The 19,475-nt window shown below is 40.9% G+C and overlaps 1 protein-coding gene across 1 annotated transcript in view; it reads left to right on the top strand.

Annotated features, from left to right (window-relative positions):
* Positions 1-19,475, top strand: part of myo7bb (myosin VIIBb) — a 61,364-nt gene that overhangs the window by 37,378 nt on the left and 4,511 nt on the right. The window contains exons 30-46 of the mRNA XM_037546335.1: positions 1,588-1,755; positions 1,909-2,026; positions 2,974-3,100; positions 4,205-4,368; positions 6,643-6,821; positions 6,935-7,053; positions 7,719-7,864; positions 11,348-11,501; positions 11,602-11,757; positions 13,000-13,105; positions 13,194-13,307; positions 13,402-13,489; positions 13,606-13,712; positions 15,947-16,132; positions 17,379-17,495; positions 17,577-17,660; positions 19,321-19,440. Coding sequence (XP_037402232.1) covers positions 1,588-1,755; positions 1,909-2,026; positions 2,974-3,100; positions 4,205-4,368; positions 6,643-6,821; positions 6,935-7,053; positions 7,719-7,864; positions 11,348-11,501; positions 11,602-11,757; positions 13,000-13,105; positions 13,194-13,307; positions 13,402-13,489; positions 13,606-13,712; positions 15,947-16,132; positions 17,379-17,495; positions 17,577-17,660; positions 19,321-19,440 — 2,253 coding nt within the window. The remainder of the gene's footprint in view (positions 1-1,587; positions 1,756-1,908; positions 2,027-2,973; positions 3,101-4,204; positions 4,369-6,642; positions 6,822-6,934; positions 7,054-7,718; positions 7,865-11,347; positions 11,502-11,601; positions 11,758-12,999; positions 13,106-13,193; positions 13,308-13,401; positions 13,490-13,605; positions 13,713-15,946; positions 16,133-17,378; positions 17,496-17,576; positions 17,661-19,320; positions 19,441-19,475) is intronic.

Genomic DNA, 19,475 nt, shown 5'->3' with positions numbered 1-19,475 from the left:
ACAGTTTCCATCAGGGAGAACAGAGTGGCTCTGAAATCACTTTTACACACAAGCAAAGTTTCAGTTTAAGATTTATTTACAACTTAGTTCCAAGTTTAAGTTGAATAAAAACCGGCTTTAAACTCAGGATCACAGATGAGCTCCTTTACTATGTTGATCTGTAGGCCTCTGTTCATAAACATAAACCAGCCCAAACTAATTTGCTATAAAATGAAATGGTGTTTGTAGAAATTCAGTAAAAAGCCGCGTCAGTCACGACTGCATATGTGGACATATTTCTATATTGTGCTCTATTTACACAAAGTTAGGTTAGTTCATCATTTATGTTGAACAGACTCTCCCAAAATTTTACGCTGCTGCGCTGACGTTGAACCGTGTGCTGCACTGGGTCGGTGTGACCAACAGGTCAAAACAAGCTCAGAACAAAGTGACCGCTGTGCCCTGATTGGTGCTCTGGCTTTGTGCTTCTTTTGTTTTGACATGTTACGTTTTTATACACACAGAAACCAAAAGGAATGACAGATTTCTCAAAATGTAGTGGAGGAAAAAGTCAGATATTAGACTCTGAAATGTAGTGGAGTGAAAGTAAAAAGTCGCCCAGAATGGAAAAAGCTTCAGTACAGATACACGAAAAACTACTTAAGTAACCAATTACATTTACTTCATTACTGTTCACCACTGCTACTTGGCTACATTCTGGCGCCCCAGGCTCCATTTAAGAAGTAATGGGAGAATTTGAACAAGAAGCTAATGAATGAGAAGCGACATCACCCTGCTGAAAAGGCCAATGTTAAGGTACATTTTACTAGAAAATATTTCCCTTTTGCGGAAATGTTTTCTGCTTGACATGCGAGAAAAAAGCTATACCTAGCTAAGCTAAAGCTAAAAACAAAACAAAGTGAGTTTGCATTTTCGTCTATATGATATTTTTAGCACACAAAGCAAGGACATCAGAACATACTGAGGCATATTTGCAGCCAAAATGGTGAAACTTTACTTCAGTAAAATGGACATTAAACGTGGCTCCCAATGTGGTTAGATTTTTGTTGAAACTTCACAAAATGGCTCTTGTTAACATTTGGGTTGCCAACCCCTGTTAGCTAAGGCTTTACGCTATGTTGGCTACAAATAGGGCAATGTTAATATCTTGAACGTTGTGTTAATGTACTGAAACCATTTGAGATTAGATTAAATGACCCTTATTAGTCCCACAACGGGGAAATGCATTTCACCTATCCGTGCAGTGAAACACCACATACACACTAGTGAGCACACACACAAACACACACACACACACACACACTAGGGGACAGTGAGCACACTTGCCCAGAGTGGTGGGCAGCCCTATCCGCCGCACCCGGGGAGCAGTTGGGGGTCAGGTGTCTTACTCAAGGACAGCTCAGTCATGCACTGTCAGCTCAGGGAATTGAACCGGCGACCTTCCGGTCACAGGGCCGGTTCCCTGACCTCCAGCCCACAACTGCTCCATTTAGTTCATCTCTTGATCTGATTATGAGTTGAATTTATTTATGCTGAGTCATGCTTATGGCTCCTCACGCCTGTCTTCTTTCATCTCCTCTTATCCAGGAGGATGATTACGTGCAGCTGGCAGCAAAACACTATTACATCCAGTACGGCTCAGAAAGCAACTTACAGACTGCCAGGAAGGTTGTGCAGGAATGTATAAACCTCAGTCTGATTGAGCGCAAGTCTGAAGCCAAACTGGCGCAGCTGGTCAGCTCTGCCCATGCACAGGTATCGTAGGCATTTATATGGTCTTTTATATCTTCTGGAAGTGTCGGTGCAAAGTCACCGTGGCCGTATTAAGACCAAAGGTTGTTTGGATAGACTGATATGATGCAGAAATATGATACACGAGGAGCCTCTGTGATTTTATCTGTTTTCCAGGGAGCTTATGTAAATTCCAAGGCCAGTGCTGATACAGTGAAAGCAGATGTGGTTCGCTATGCTCGTCTGACGTGGCCTATTTATTTCTCCAAATTCTTCCAGGCCTCCAAAATTTCAGGTATATGCCCTCATAATATCAGCTCTAGTACGCTCACACCTTAGAAGAATAATTTCTCATCTTGTGCATGTATGTTCCTCACTGTAGACTTAATACAGTGTTTTTACACCAATCAGGCATAATATTAGGACCACCTCCTTGTTTCTATGCTCACAGTCCATTTTATCAGCTCCACTTACTGTATAGCTGCACTTTGTAGTTACCCTGTTCTTCAGTGGTCAGGACCCCCATGGACCCTCACAGAGCAGTTACTATTTGGCTAACACTGACGTGGTGGTGGTGTGTTGGTGTGTGTTGTGCTGGTACGAGTGGATCAGACACAGCAGTGCTGCTGGAGTTTTTAAACACCTCAGTGTCGCTGCTGGACTGAGCATAGTCCACCATCCAAAAATATCCAGCCAACAGCGTCCTGTGGGCAGCGTCCTGTGACCACTGATGAAGGACTAGAGGATGACCAACACAAACTGTGCAGCAGCAGATGAGCTGTCGTCTCTGACTTTACATCTACAAGGTGGACTCACAAGGTAGGAGTGTCTAATAGAGCGGACAGTGAGTGGACACAGTGTTTAAACACTCCAGCAGCACTGCTGTGTCTGATCCACTCAGATCAGCGCAACACACACTAACACACCACCACCATGTCAGTGTTACTGCAGGGCTGAGAATGAGCCACTACCCAAATAGTACCTGCTCTGTGAGGGTCCATAGGGGTCCTGACCACTGAAGAACAGGGTAAAAGGGGGTAACAAGGTATCAGAGAAACAGATGGACTACAGTCTGTAACTGTAGAACTACAAAGTGCAGCTATACAGTAAGTGGAGCTGATAAAATGGACAATGGGCACAGAAACAAGGAGGTGGTCATGATGTTAGGCCTGATGGGTGTAAGTTACTGTTAAGAGGGTTGGTTTTGTTTTTTATTCATATGTTTACCTTTTTTTTATCCAGGTCCTCCTTTGCCGCAGGACGATTTTGTGGTTGTTGTCAACTATAGCGGAGTCTCCTTTCAGGAAGAAAAAGAAAAAACATTTTTGCATCTGTCCTACGCTGAGCTGAAAGGAGTCCAAATACTCAGGTGCCATAATTTCAGACCTCCTAACTATTTATTACCCCTGCTGACCACAGCTGTGTTTTTATTTGTTGTGTATTTCTACATTGATAGTGATACATCGGCTATTGTTGTAATGTTGGGAGGCGAGACAAAGGTGCAGGATGCAACTGCAAGACATAGGTGACAAAACATAGACAGAGGGACATGAAGAAACTAGAAAATAAACAAGAGATAAAAAAAGAGATGAACAAGAGACAAAACAGAGCCTGAGAGAACAAAACACCAAGCAAACACAAAGCACACAAGCAGGGGTATGAATACACATGGAACAGACTAGAAACACATGGGACTAATGAGAGGGCGGGGCTACAGACAACAGACAGGTGAGACAGATAACAAGAACACAGGGCACTGCAAAAAGTGATGTATTAGCGAGTGTAAACATCTTAAATGTAGTCAGTATATCTACTATTTCTCATTATGAGGCTGCTGTAAGAATATTGTGAGATTATTGAACTTATTTCTAGACATTTTTACTTGTTTTTAAGCAGTTTTATCTTATAAAAGTGTCTGCTTTCATTGGCAGATCATGTTCCTTGGTTTAATCATTATTTCTTGAAATGAGCAAAATTATCTTCATTATTTCTCCAGACAAGAAAACTAATCAGCCAATGGAATCAGACACTTTCACCAGATAAAATCACTTAAAACTAGTAAAAATGTACAGAAACAGGTGGAATAATCTTAGAATGTTCTTCCAGCAGACTCATAATGAGAGATATTAGATTTATTCACTACATTTAAGACGTTTTCACTTGTTAAGATATTTTTTGCAGTGCAGGGCAAGACCGCATATTATGGTTGTGTCCTTCCATTACCAGCATGTTTGGGAAGCTCATCCAAAAACACAGACATGGCTAGATTTCATTTATTTAGTGTACTGTGCTCATCATGGTAAACGGTATTAAATGATTAATTCATTGCCAGCTACATTAGCACACCTGGTAAAGTTATACCTGTATTAATCTCACTCATTTCTCTCAATCACACTCGTATGCCCTCTTTTTTGCTGACCGGTCTTCATCTTTATTCATTCATCTCTCAACCAATGTCCATCTACACTTGCAGCGAGGGCAGGACGGGTCAGGTGGTGTGTGTGTCCACACATAAGGAGGAGTATAAACTGAAGGCAGTAGATGCAAGCAGCATGGCGGAACTGATCGACATGTTCCTCACGGGGTTAAAGGAGCGCTCTGTCTATGCTGTGGCCTTGCAGGACACCAACAGACAGGGTATGTTCACTTCTTAGCACGTTTAAAACCACTCAGGAAGCGAGGAATTTGGCTCATGAGCTCAGTAGAGTAAACAAATGGCAGTGAATATACAGTAAGGTGGAACAAAATTCAACAATAATACACTGTGAAAATAATATCTTAGCGAGTGTAAACATCCTAAATGTAGTCAAAATACATTATTTCCAACTATTTCCAACAGTATTCAGTCACCCATCCAAATCACTGAATTCAGGTGTTCCAATCACTTCCATGGCCACAGGTGTATAAAACCAAGCCTCTAGGCCTGCAGACGGCTTCTACAGACATTAGTGAAAGAATGGGTCGCTCTCAGGAGCTCAGTGAATTCCAGTGTGGTGCCGTGATTGGACGCCACCTGTGTAACAAGTCCAGTCGTGAAATTTCCTCACTACTAAATATTCTACAGTCAACTGTCAGTGGGATTATAACAAAGTGGAAGTGATTGGGAACGACAGCAACTCAGCCACGAAGTGGTCGGCCACATAAAATGACTGGGTCAGCAGATGCTGCGCTGAGGTCACCAACTTCATGTGGCCTTCAGATCAGCTCAAGAACAGCATAGAGAGCTTCATGGAATGGGTTTCCATGGCTGAGCAGCTGCATCCAACCCTTACATCAAGCACAATGCAAAGCGTGGAATGCAGTGGTGTAAAGCGCCGCCACTGGACTCTAGAGCAGTGGAGACGTGTTCTCTGGAGTGACCAATCACGGTTCTCCATCTGGCAATCAGATGGACGAGTCTGGGTTTGGTGGTTGCCAGGAGAACAGTACTTACTGCATTGTGCCGAGTGTAAAGTTTGGCGCAGGGGGGGGATTATAGTGTGGGGTTGTTTTTCAGGAGTTGGGCTCGGCCCCTTAGTTCCAGTGAAAGGAACTCTTAAAGCTTCAGCACCAAGAGATTTTGGACAATTTCAAGCTTCCAACTTTGTGGGAACAGTTTGGGGATGGCCCCTTCCTGTTCCAACAGGACTGTGCACCAGTGCACAAAGCAAGGTGCATAAAGACATGGATGAGCGAGTTTGGTGTGGAAGAACGGTCAAAAATTCCCATAAACACACTCCTAAATCTTGTGGAAAGCCTTCTCAAAAGAGTTGAAGCTATTATAGCTGCAAAGGGTGGGCCAACATTATAGTAAGCCATATGGATTAAGAATGGGATCTCACTTAAGTTCATATACATGTGAAGCCAGACGAGCCAATACTTTTGGCAATGTAGTGTATCTAATACCTCATTCTGAGGCTGCTGTAAGAATATTGTGAGATTATTGAACTTATTTCTAGACATTTTTGCTTGTTTTTAAGCAGTTTTATCTTATAAAAGTGTCCGATTTCATTGGCAGATCATTGTTCCTTGGTTTAATCATTATTTCTTAAAATGAGCAAAATGATCTTCATTATTTCTCCAAACAAGTAAACTAATCTGCCAATGGAATCAGACACTTTCACCAGATAAAATCACTTAAAACTAGTAAAAATGTACAGAAACAGGTGGAATACACCCACCCACACCCACACATACACACACACACTTCTCCCTCAGGGTCGCGGGGGGTGCTGGAGCCTATCCCAGCTGTCATTGGGACTTCATCATATTCTTTATTTCATAACGTTCAGATTTCATAAGCTCCATTCAGAAGCTGGGCGTCGTATGAGGCTGTAACTCTTCTTTCCAGTCAAATAGATGGTGATGTCATTTTAAACCCTTATAATAAAAGAAGCTGAACTCAGTTTTGTTTTCTACTGAAAGTCGAGCCGTTTTTCCCCAAATCTGGGCTATAAACTATAAACAGACAGCGACTCTTCAGTGATCTGCTCTGGAAACATTACTAATATAAAATAACACAAAGAGCGTCTGAGATTTTTGGCTTTCAGCAGTAAATTGTAAGCATTGTCTTCAAGCACAGACTGAAGCCCATCTTTTATACAGAACTTAAATGAGCACTGAGTTCAGTATTCATTGTATTGCACTGCTGTGAGTTCAACTCTGTTCCTTTTTCTTCTCTGGGTATCAACATATAGCAGTGTGTGATCATAGAACATGTTCTGTTCATTTGAGGGGAACTTTTACAAACAAATATACAAATCAAATAAAAATGTAAATTTATTTAATGCAGTTACTGAATAATTTGCATTAGGATATGTAAATTCAGATGGAAAACCAAAATATACCCACGAATATAAGAGGTTAATGCAAATCTGTTTGGGTAAAGGTGCTGACTTATGATTAGAAACGATTTTGTGTTTTCCTCCATAGATGATGCGATTTTGAGCTGTAGAAAGGGCGATCTTATCTGCCTCATCAAGGATGGAGAGTACTCTCCTGCGGGAGGCTGGATTAAAGGACGGAATGACAGAACAGGCCAAAGTGGAGCCATTTCTACAGATGCGATCATGGTCCTGGCAACAATGAGCAGGCCCACTGATGAAATACTGGTAGTTGATCAACCTCAGCTCATACAGCTTTACTTCTGACATTGTTCAGTCATAGGTATTAATGGCAAACGTCTATGTGGTGGTAATGTGCTTGTATACACTGTCCTCTTCAGACCCTGCTGAACCCAAGCCAGGGGAAGCCAGTGCAAGGCAACTCAGTGTCGAAGGATGAAATCACTACAGAGAGAGTGGCTCACGTTACACTCAAGGAATTCTCCTTTGAGTATTTCAGGTACCACGTTTTTGCGATTATTGCAGGTTGTGAAATGTCTAGTACTGCACACTGTTAGACCTGTCAGCTGGCATGTACAGTGCAGTCTGTGAGTGATGGGACACTTTCTTCAGCACTTATTTCTAGAAAATGCAACTTGTTTTTAAGCAGTTTTATCTTATAAAAGTCTTATTTCATTGGCAGATCATGTTCCTTGTTTTAAGCATTATTTCTTGAAGTGAAATGAATCATGTTTAATGTTTACAAGCTCATTTGTAATCATTTGATATTTACTATCAAAAATATATCTAAGCTGTGCTGGTGTGTCGAGTCTCTAAGCTGTGCTGGTGTGTGGAGTCTCTAAGCTGTGCTGGTGTGTGGAGTCTCTAAGCTGTGCTGGTGTGTGGAGTCTCTAAGCTGTGCTGGTGTGTCGAGTCTCTAAGCTGTGCTGGTGTGTGGAGTCTCTAAGCTGTGCTGGTGTGTGGAGTCTCTAAACTGTGCTGGTGTGTGGAGTCTCTAAGCTGTGCTGGTGTGTGGAGTCTCTAAGCTGTGCTGGTGTGTGGAGTCTCTAAGCTGTGCTGGTGTGTTGAGCCTCTAAGCTGTGCCGGTGTGTTGAGTCTCTAAGCTGTGCTGGTGTGTCGAGTCTCTAAGCTGTGTTGATTCTAACTGACACTGTTGACCCACAGGGAGGCAGGCAAAGTCGCGGGGAGACAAGGCAAAGGGGCCCGAGAGAAACTGTGGGCCAGATCCAAAGAACCGCTCAAAAATCCACTACTGAAGAGTCTGCAGAACAACTCCGAACTTAGCCAGCTGGCCTGCCTTTCCTTCTCTGATATCCTTCCTGCTCACTGAAGCCTTACAGGGCCTTCACTGAATAATCAGCAAACGCACGACTTCAAACTTTCAAAGTCAAGTCAAAGTTTATTTATATTGCACTTTTTATAATTCACTCTCAAGTCGAGATCACGAAACCAAGTCGTTCTTTGTATTACGGGCTTTAATCACACAAAGCATGATAGTGTGCCGTGAGAACTGTTAGACATACAGAAAGAAAAAACAAAAAAAACAACTTATTTCCACATAAAGACTTCAAAGGAACAACGCGACTGTACTGTTACATGAAATTCGTCACATTACATCTTTACACTCTTACAAAATTACAGTAACAGAAAACATTAAATGTACCTCATTGGCCGCTTTCCCTTGAGAGAAAATTAGAAATCTTCAGTCCTTAAACGCACTATGCACTTTATCCAATCTTCCTTAATCATTGCTGATCTTAGGCAGAGGAATCAGCGAGGTGTCTGCCTGCTAGCTTGGTCCAGCATGTTACAAGTATAACCCTCAAAAGTAACACCCTATCAACCCGCGGCAGCAAACTTTGGTTCCCCCCTATCAAAACAAACAATATACATGAAATATATGAAATTATGCTTGTAATATTTAACTATTTTACTAGAAATGTATGTATTTATGAACTCTATATTTTTTAACCTAATATTTATTAATCTATTATTTATTTATTTATTCTGACTTCGATGGCAGCTACACTTTTTACAACAGGTGTTGTCACAAAGCAGCTTTACAGAAAAAATCCGGGTCCGAGCCCCCATGAGTGTCGCCACTGGTGACCGTGGCAAGGAAAAACTCCTTGAGAGCAAGAGGAAGAAACCTTGGGAGGAACCAAAACTCAAAAGGGGACACATCCTCCTCTGGTCGACACCGGATAGCAAACAATGTTAGTATAAAGTTTTATAACACAAAACAGGAAAAGCAGGTGGAGCAATGTTTAATTAGATAGTTTGAGTTTATCAGGGGCTGAGAGAGAGAGAGAGAGAGAGAGAGAGGTATTGATTAACAAGACAGGTCCATTTTTGGAGAAATATTAGGGAGTTATAGTGCAACAACTGACATTAGTAAGTAGTTGATTTCACACTGTTTGGAAGAGACCTTGTACCAGTGTGAAAGGGAGAGAGTATTCTAGAGTCTCACTCAATTCAAACTTATCCGACTTCCTGGCAGTGTTTGCGATCTGTTTGTTTAATGGAAGAGACTTTAAAGGCGCACCGAATGATTATGGAGCATGATTGCTGATATTTGAATTCACTAGGAAAACAAATACACTCCTCCCTTCTATGCTCCTTCAGAAGCTCCATCCCCAAATTCATGGACATACATTGCCAAGGTGAGCAACGCTGGGCCAGCAAACTTGGTTTTTTATTTATTTTTTTTAGATATTTGTGTAAAACCCTTCGCAAACATACAGCCAAATACCATCATACAATGTTAGGGTGAACAATGACACAGCAAGTAATGTAACTGTTAGCTCGGCTGTTGGATAGCAAACCATCACTACAATTGCTGCTGAAGCTGACCAGTTGCCATCACAAACATTAACAAATGGGAGAAAACAGTACTGACCTGTCTGTTCTATGAAACATCAAAAATAAGTTAATGTTGCCTGTCAAGCAGAAACAGAGCAGCCTCCTCATCCCTTTTTGTGCCATTCAACTCTCTCAATGAAACTGAAGTCAGCTTCTCGTTCACCAGCTTCTTGTTCGAATTTTCCCGTTACACCTTAAATGGTGTGACACATTCAGGGACATCATGCGCAGAATAAAACTGTTACACAATTTAAGGTGGAATGGCAAAATGTGAATAGAAAGCCTATTTAAGCCTCATCAACTTTAAGGAGCATTTGGTGGAGGACTATTTGGAAGGTTGCTTTTTCCTACTGCACTGGGCTGGGCTAACGCAAACGCACAGCCGGACAAGCTATGAAAACAAAAAACAGATAAGCTCAGATTACAATGCCCACACACCAGAGGAGTGACTTCATTCTCTGCTCATTATGCCATTACTTCATTATAGCTTTACATAGAAACATAATCCTTTGCTGCTGCATTCATTTTTAAAATGTCATATGTGGAACCTTTAATGGAGCCTAGGGCCCTTGGACTGTACCACTTCCAACAACTCATGCAGTTGACACTGAATAAGAGCTATCTCTGGCTAACATTCAGTATGTGTACATGCAAAGATTTTTGCCAATCTGATTGAACACATTCCGATTATAGATGAAGACTGCGGTGTTTATTTTCACTCTACTTAACAATCTGTTGAAAATCTCTGTTTACATGCTCACTACAAGTAATCCGATCCAAAATGAGGTGCGTCCATGTAGAACCACTTAGTGTAGATGTTACCATTACAGCAAACATCAGTCCAGTCAGAGTGAGATGAGCAGCAGTGAGCAGTGCTTGTGTTTTTAACCACTTTAAAATGACGTCATACTCAGGAAAACGTCCTTCACATGTCCTTATTAAAGAAGGCCAAGAGGAAGACGTCGTGTTCTGAGACACATAAGCTGGACGTCCCTCCCACCGCCGTCTTTTAAAGATCAGAGCATAAACTTCGTCTCGTCTGCAGACCAGTTTCTGCTCCGCCGTGTTGAACAGTATAAACTCTCACTATGATGCGACGCACAAGCAGAACGGACTTAAACTTTCCGATAGGGAATATAATCAGATACAGGCGTTTACATGGATTCTATTATAATTTTAATTCTATTTTTTTTCTTCTATTTTAAGGATTATTTACAGGATTACCCACCTCGTTCAATTGGATAGAAATTGTTTTCCGAATGACGTCAGTTGGACTAGACTATTCTGCTTGAGGTGTTAAATGGATGTATTCTATTCTGATTGAGCTATTAGTCGGATTATTAATGGATTATTAGGCTGCATGTAAATGTGGCTAGTCATGAACAATAGGTCCTGCGCTGCTCTGTGTATGTTAAAATGACTGCATTTGGTACATTGTTAAAATTAATTTTGAAAAAATGACGTCCAAATTTGAATTTGGATTTGGATTTGAATAATGCAAAACCTTTGAACATATTGCCAAATTCCCATTCAAGTCAAAAATACACTGACTAAAATTAATATCTTAACAGGTGAAAACACAACATTTTTACTTGTTTTAAGTGATTTTATCTGGTGAAAGTGTCTGATTCCATTGGCAGATTAGTTCACTTGTTTAGAGAAATAATGAAGATAATTTTGCTCATTTCAAGAAATATTGATAAAAACAAGGAACATGACCTGCCAGTGAAATCAGACACTTTTATAAGATAAAATTGCTTAAAAACGAAAAAATGTCTACAAATAAGTTAAAACATCTCACAATATTCTTACAACAGTCTCATAATGAGAAATAGTAGATATATTGAATACATTTCAGAAGTTTACACTCGCTAAGATATTATTTTTTGTATGAACAATGACTTTTACAGTTGTCCTTAACTCTCCTCTACCCATCCTCAAGTATATGGGCGACTACCCAGTCAAAAACATGCGTAGTCCAATAGAGCTGACAGACCAGATATTTGGTCCAGCCTTGCAGCACACGGCCCTGAGAGATGAGATCTACTGCCAGATCATGAAGCAGATGACCAGCAACAACAACGGGTCAGTTTAAATGGGGCAAGACTGTTTCTTCCTGCTAGTGGATGCTGCTGTAAATGTAATGTTCACGTCTTTCTCTGTGTGGCACGTGTCCTCTCGGCAGGTTGAGTCTGGAGCGAGGCTGGCAGCTGATGTGGCTTTGTTGTGGCCTCTTCCCTCCGAGTCAGGCTTTACTGAGACATACTCAGAGGTTCCTGGAGTCCAGAGCCAGAGAGCCTCTGTCTGCTGCCTGCCTGCAGAGACTGAAGGGCATGCTCAGGTAGGCTGGCCTCTAAAACCACAGCAGGGTTAAGCCATTACAGGGACATGCAAACCAACTAGAAAGTAATGAAAGCTGGTTGTAGCAGTGGCTATTCATGTGAGGCTGCTTGTTAACAAGTACTAACACTGAGCTAGCTGTTCAGTCACTGTTAGGCTTGTCTACATTATGCTCAGGTAAGTAATATATTCAGGTTCAGAGGCCTAATCCTTCCTATTTTTACCCCTACCTCTTGTTTTCAAGTGTCACATTTGCCCCTTAGAACTGAGTTACAGGGTAGTGGTTGAAATCTTCGCTACGAAATGGGAGCCTCAAATATAAAGAGAATTACTTCATTAACCAGCGCTGCTCTGTAGGCGACCCTGCCCGTCTGCAGTGACAGCAGAGGAGGGTAAAGTTCAGCTCCTCACTGCTGGGCTTTAGTTACATTTAGGTATCATATGTCTTCAAAGAGGGGGGCCATTATTTATTATCACCCGCCACTGATTCTTGAGTGATATGCAGCTATTTGCTGGCAATCTTGTTGGAATTTTCCTGTTCCACCTTAAATCATGCAGCAGTTCTGATGCCTGAGGCACCACACTGTAATTTAAGGTGGAACAGGAAAGTTAGCTAGCTACCAAGACATCAGCTACTACTAGTGATTTTTTTAAGCTTGTTATAAAGAAAATGACAATAATACACTGAAACAACATTAAACTAAGATAATTCAATGGTTATCATAATTCATAACTGAGAAAATTCTCACATTTGTGGGTTTCTCTGGTCTCTTGTTCAGCCGTCTTGCCGGTTTTAATTTTTTTTCTCATATCACTGTTTGGAGTATCTGAAAAACCTTCATTTGGAGGGTCATGTAGCCCTAACACCTCACCCTACCCTGCTATCTCAACAAGAATCAGGACACCCCACCCTTAAACGTGGACGTACAAAACTTAGGGGTAGGACTAAGTGGTAGGGGTGAGGGGTGAAATGGGACTGGGTCTTAACACCAACACTTTAGGCCAGTAAAAGGAAATGTTTGGACAAAAATACAAAAATGGCAAAAGAATGTAAACTGTATTGATAATGTCAATTACTGATAATAAATTGTCCAAGTTGCCATTTCTTCACTGTAAGCCCACTTAGAATAATAATAAATATATGGGGAACAAAGTTAAATTGGCCAAACTCTGAGTTATGAGAAGCATTTTGTCAATGTTTTCAATTCAGCACCTTTTCACAGCTGATTATTTCCTTTTTCAGTATTGACGCCAGGAAAATGCCGCCTCACCAGGTTGAGGTGGATGCTATTCAGCAAAACAGCTCTCAGATCTTCCACAAGATTCACTTTCCCAATGAAAAGACAGAGGTATGGAACTATCACTCGATGTTCAGAGCATTATTTTCACTTCCACCTTGCACCTAGTAGCTCAATCTATCACTTATCCCACCCCCAGATCTTCGAGGTCACCACTACTACACGGATCCGGGACCTCTGTCGCAACATCGCAAATAATCTGGCACTCTCTTCTGCTGATGGATACAGTTTATTTGCGAAAACCACTAACAAGGTTCCAGTTTTCTCTTTTTTCTTTGTTGCTTTCAAAGGAAAGTTTGATCATGAGGACAGAATGTACTCATCTTTATACACGTTTCATTTTACAGATAGTGAGTATGAATGACCAGCAGTACTTCTTTGACAACCTGAAGCAACTCACAGACGCCCCTAAGAAAGGAAAGAGAGCCAAAGAGGGTAAAGTGTCCAGAATCAGTGTTGAGTTCTCTACAAAATATTTGCTTAATCACTTCTAAGCTTGTTTTCAGCACCAGCATGTTCAGGGAAATGTAGTCTTTTGTTTTTGTCTGTAGGAGCAGCATCAATCGTCCCCTATCTCGTCCTGTTCATGAGGAAGCTCTGGTTTAATGTGACCCCTGGGAAGGACCTGACGGCTGACCTCACCTTCCATTTCCCTCAGGTGGGCTCACTGACTCTCCAGTGGCTTTCCCCACTTACCTTAGTTTACCTTTAAAGGGGCTCATATTTCTCCATTATTACTCATCCACTCGTAAAGTATGGATGGATTTATGTACCACAAACAGTCAAAATTTTTACAACACCATCCATCCTCTCAATGGGCCTACTCTGAAAAATAGCATGCAAAACTGTCACTGGGGCAGTAGCCTTCTGGTCTCTGGGGTTGGACCCTCAAAGCTCCATCTCAGTCCCTTTAGTCAGGGAACATAACTGAACCATAATCCACTGAAATGATGTGTTCTAAGCTGTACTGACTCCACACACCCCGCCTCGCCTCCAGGCTTTTATTCTACTGCTCTGTTTTAAAACATTCGGTTATGAAAAGGTACAAATACCAACTTTTCACCTGGAAAAACTGATTTAAGCTTCACAATCAGACCTTAAACCCACTGGAGAACCTTTGAGGGAACATTTACATTGTTTGTACCTTGATGAAGGAAAAAGTACCTGAACAGAACCTTCATTTTTAACAGTGTGCATAAAGATCAACACAAAAGGTTTATCACGGTGGTGTGTGGTCTATTAGTGTAGGGTGGTATCTCTTCTATGTCTTTTTTTTGTTTGTTGGGAAAAAAGCTTTGGTGTGGTTACTGAGGCATCTTTACCATGGTTGTTAAGGAAAGGACTTTCTGGCTGAAGAAGTGAGGAACACCACAGTGCATCTGATCAAAACACAAAGGGAGGATGTAAATATCCACACAGTTCTTTATTGGCTCAAAGATGATGCAGATGGTTGTTAACACATAGGTGAGATGGATACAGAATGCATAGTGGATGGATGGATGAGGAATGGCTGGTTTACAGTCTCTCGAACGAAGACAACAGACATTAACAAACATGTCCATCTTAGTATCTGATAAACAACTTCTAGCATAAGATCAAGAACAAACGGTATCCAAAGAAATGTGAGGAATCGCTTATTTAACACATCCACTATTAGGATTCTGAACATCTCGTTTTTAAACACATGGCAGGAGACAAGGAATATGACTTCCTGTTCCCTTAGGAGTTCTAAGTAGGTCCACCTACTTCCTGTCCCAAAGGACTGTGGGTATTGAAGTTCCCATGGTTTAATATGGTGTGTATGGTATCCATGGTTTTTTTGTCAGAAAGAAAACTATGTGTGGACGCTATCGAATGTGTAGCATGGTATCCACTGGTGGAATGGCATAGTTACTATGGTATCTCTGCTACAGTTGCTAAACCATGGTTATACTACTATGATTTAACCACTGTTACTATACAGGGTGATTCAAAAAGATAAATTTGATTTCAAAATGATTTATTTCACTTTTAAATTGTTACAGATCAATGCAGTGAACTGTAAATGGTTTAAATGAGCATAAAGTTTATAATGTAATTGTACAAGGTCTCAGTCTGAACCTCCTCCAGCTGTACGGACGACATCAACCCCACAGTCAAACTCATCCCACACTGGATTGAGCGTGTCGAGTGTCGCTGCACTCATGGCTCTTTAGTGAGATTTCGGAGATCATCCAGTGCTGTAGAACCAGTGATGAACATTCTGAGCTGTTGAAGCTTCACTGCCCATAAAATCACGCTGCAGTTATGACGGATTCACTTATTGAAGTGGAGAACGCAGAACGCTTTCTGGTCAGGGGTCTCATCTCCTCTCAGACTGAAGGGAACCACAGTCAGTAACTCTATGACCTCCTCTTACAGTTGGATTGTGATTGGTTCCTAGGTGCCTCACAGTTGTAAAAATATGGTGCTTTGAATTCAGATTAACCTTTTTGAATCACCCAGTATTATCATAGTATGTCCACCATGGCATTCTACTTCTGCTTTGTTTGTGGTGTTTTAGTTTACCATGCTTTTACTTTACATTCAGGTAGGTTTAAAAAAGGGGTGAAAAATTATGGCCGTATAACAATTTGAACAAAGTTACCATAAGATACCATATTTAATTCATGGTTAACTGTACAGTAACCACAGTTACTATAAAACACCATAGTAAAACCACATCAGAATCACAGTACCATGGTTACCATAAGATACCATAGTGGTTCATGGTAAATTCATGGATAACTGTGCTCTATCCATTATGACTGTGAAGTATCATAGTAAAACCATAGATAGTCTTTGTAAGGGACATTCTGAAACCTTCAATGAATCTAGAGCGGTCCTAACATTACTGCTGCTGTGTTTCCTCAGGAGTTGCCAAAGTATTTGCGTGGCTACCACACTGTATCTAAGGAGGAGCTAATAGACCTGGCCGGGCTGCTGTTCAGGGTCAAAGTGGATACTGACCGGTCTCAGTTTGTCATGATTCCAAAAATGCTGAAGGATTTAGTGCCAGCAGATCAGCAGAAGATGATGTCTTCTGAAGACTGGAAGAAGGTCCTTCATACAAAGCCTCACTTTATACACTCACAACACTGATACGGGTTAAAGTGATTGATGTGCAAAACACCAAATATACACAGTTTTCCCCTTTTACCACAAATGTAGTCAGTTAGTCAAGACGTTTAGTGTTTAGTTTGCTTCTTTACCTGAGCTACTAGTCCAGGATTCGGCAACATGCGACTGCCCTGTTGTGGCTCCACAGCTGAATTAGATTAGTAGGTAATAATAAAATAATCCTCCTTTACAGTAAAATAAAGCTCTGCTGATTGTTCAACACAGTTTAACAGTGAATGGTCTTAAATGCTGGAGTTAATGAAGAACTGCTAATTCACCCTTTAACCCTGAAGACCAGCGCAGACTGCTGGTCACCATAGCAACACAGACAGTAGTCTTGCCTGGCTAGTGGCTAATGAAATGGCGAAGAGAGATTTAAGACGAACAGCGATAATTTGGGGATGAATGGACTTTTCCAGTCGTGAAGCTGAAGTTTCTCATTCGCCAGCTTTTCGTTTGAATTTTCCCATTATTCCACCTTAACTGGTGCAGCAGTTGCATTCTGGCGCCTTTTAAGGTGAAATGGGGAAAAATTGCCCGAGAAGCTGACTTGAGCCTCGTAACAGGTCAAATGTTAAGACGTTTTACAAGAAACTGTTCTGTTTTTGCGGAAAAGTTTCCTGCCGATGTGAGAAAAGCGTTATAGCTGAGCTAAAGCTTAAAACAGAGCAAACTAAGTCTACGTTTTCAATTATATTTTTAGCCAATACTAGTGCATCAGCACATACAGAGACATATTTACAGCCAAGATGGTAAAATAGACATAAAATGTGGCCCCCAAGGGGGTTTGATTTTCTGTAAAAGGACAAAATGGATCTTTTTAACATTTGAGTTGCTGACCCCTGGACTAGGCTAATATAGATAACAAGTAATAGAAGCTTAAATCCCACCAATTAGGGTGCACACACACACCCAAAATATAGGCAGAATAAAAGGCTTTGAGTTGGGTTCCCTGGCTGTTTCTACAAATGCAATGCATTTTTCTCCTGTTTTTTTAGATGTGTTATGCTGCCAGAAACCACAAAAGCAAATCTGCTAAATATTACTGAACAAATCAACATGCATTAAAAACATGAAATTTTCTCTTGAAATGTCCATCAATCCGATTAGTATAGCTTTTGCAAGCTGGACATGAGAACCTAAAGAGGAGAAACCGTGTAAAACGTGTTTCTGTTTGGGTTTGCAGCACATCATTAACGCATACAACAAACAGGCAGGCATCACTGTGGATGAGGCTAAGGTCTACTTCTTGAAGTCTGTCTCTCAATGGCCCACTTTCGGCTGTGCCTTCTTCGAAGTAAAGGTAACCACATGTAACAAAACAAAGTTCTTGTACTGTGTAAATAAGTTTTAATATCCACTAACAACTTCTGTCTGTCATCAGCAAACGTCTGAGCGGAGTTATCCCAGTATTATCATGATCGCAATCAGCAAGCAAGGGGTCACGCTAAGTGACCCCAAAACAAAGGTAAATACATCTGCCTCAGCGTGAAACACCACATACATTAAACATATGACCAGTGTTTACATTAATAAAGACGTTACATGTATTTATTTATTCATAAAGCTGGGTTTGTGGACACCTAGCTTTTCAAAGATCTTAATACAAATGTGCACGTTGGGACATGTAAAATATAACAAAAACAACGAATGTGATTTAGTTTTCTTGAATCTTTTTAACTGACAAAAGTACAAAGAAGTACAAAGATTTCCAGTGTTTTCACTGACCGACTTATTTTTTTAAGATTAGACGACCCTTATTAGTTCCACAGTAGGTAAATTTCACCGCAATCTAACCCATCCATGCAGTCAAACATACACACTAGAGGGCAGTGAGCGCACTTGCCCAGACTGGTGAGCAGCCCTATCCGTAGCACCCGAGGAGCAGTTGGGGGTTAGGCATCTTGCCCAAGGGCACCTCAGTCCGGTCCTGCTGGCTTTGGGGATGAAATCGGTGACCTTCTGGTCACAGGGCTGGTGCCTTCACCTCCAGCCCACGACTGCCTACCTTATACTTTGTAAATATAAACAAAAAAAGAATTTGATGCCTGCAACACACTCAAAAAAGTGGGGACAGAGGCGTGTTCACCACTGTGTTACATCATTTTTCCTTTTAATTACACCTTTTAATGGTTTGGGAACTGAGGATGCTAGTGGAATCTTTGCCCTTTCTTACTTGAAACAAGTCTTCAGCTGCTCAACAGTCCTTAGTCGTCATCGACTGATTCTCCTCTTTGTGGTGATCCACACATTTCAATAGTAGGCAGATCTGGACTGCAGGCAGGTCAGTCAAGCACACTCACTCTGTGTCTATGAAGCCGCGCTGATGTAAAATGTGCAGAATGAGACCTGGTGTTGCTGAAACAAGTGGCTGTTAAACGGGACATTCTGGGAAAAGACGTTGTCTTGCCAGCAGCTTACGTCAAATCTCAAAATACGCCTTCACCCCTCTGATACCGTCACACATATGCAAGTCACCCATTGTTGTGTAGCATCAAAAATTGTTCTTCTATTGTTATGAGCTTGATAACACAACAAGAGCCAAATCCAGACTTTATACACTGCAAAAAATGATACCTTAGTGAGTGTAAACATCTTAAATGTAGTCAGTATATCTACTATTTCTCATTATGAGACTGGTAAGAATATTGTGAGATTATTGAACTTATTTCTAGACATTTTTACTAGTTTTTAGAGCAGTTTTATCTTATAAAAGTGTCTGATTTCATTGGCAGATCATGTTCCTTGTTTTTTGAAATGAGCAAAATTATCTTCATTATTTCTCCAAGCAATGAACTAATCTGATGATGAAATCAGACACTTTCACCAGATAAAATCACTTAAAACTAGTAAAATGTACAGAAACAGGTGGAATAATCTTAGAATATTCTTACAACAGCCTCATAAATGGTATTAGATTTATTCACTACATTTAAGGAGTTTTCACTTGTTAAGATATAATTTTTTGCCGTGTATATATATATATATATATATATATGTGTGTGTGTTGGTTAGACTTTAATATGTAATAAAAAAAATATATAATTTATATTTAAAAATTGATAGGCATGTTTTAAGCTGTCTGTGTAGTCAAAGCCAGCATGTGTCCTGCCTTGTGTGTCCTGTAGGAGGTGCTGGTGATGTATCCTTTCAGCAAAATCACAAACTGGTCCAGCGGCAGCACCTACTTTCACATGGACATTGGCAGCCTGGTGAAAGGCAACACACTGCTCTGTGAAACGTCTTTGGTGAGTGTAACACCAACACACACATATCAGGATAA

Source organism: Pygocentrus nattereri, chromosome 17 (assembly GCF_015220715.1).
Source record: "Pygocentrus nattereri isolate fPygNat1 chromosome 17, fPygNat1.pri, whole genome shotgun sequence".
Classification (NCBI taxonomy): Eukaryota; Metazoa; Chordata; class Actinopteri; order Characiformes; family Serrasalmidae; genus Pygocentrus; species Pygocentrus nattereri.
The sequence above is the reverse complement of the archived record's forward strand: the minus strand, read 5'-3'. Positions and strand labels throughout refer to the sequence as shown.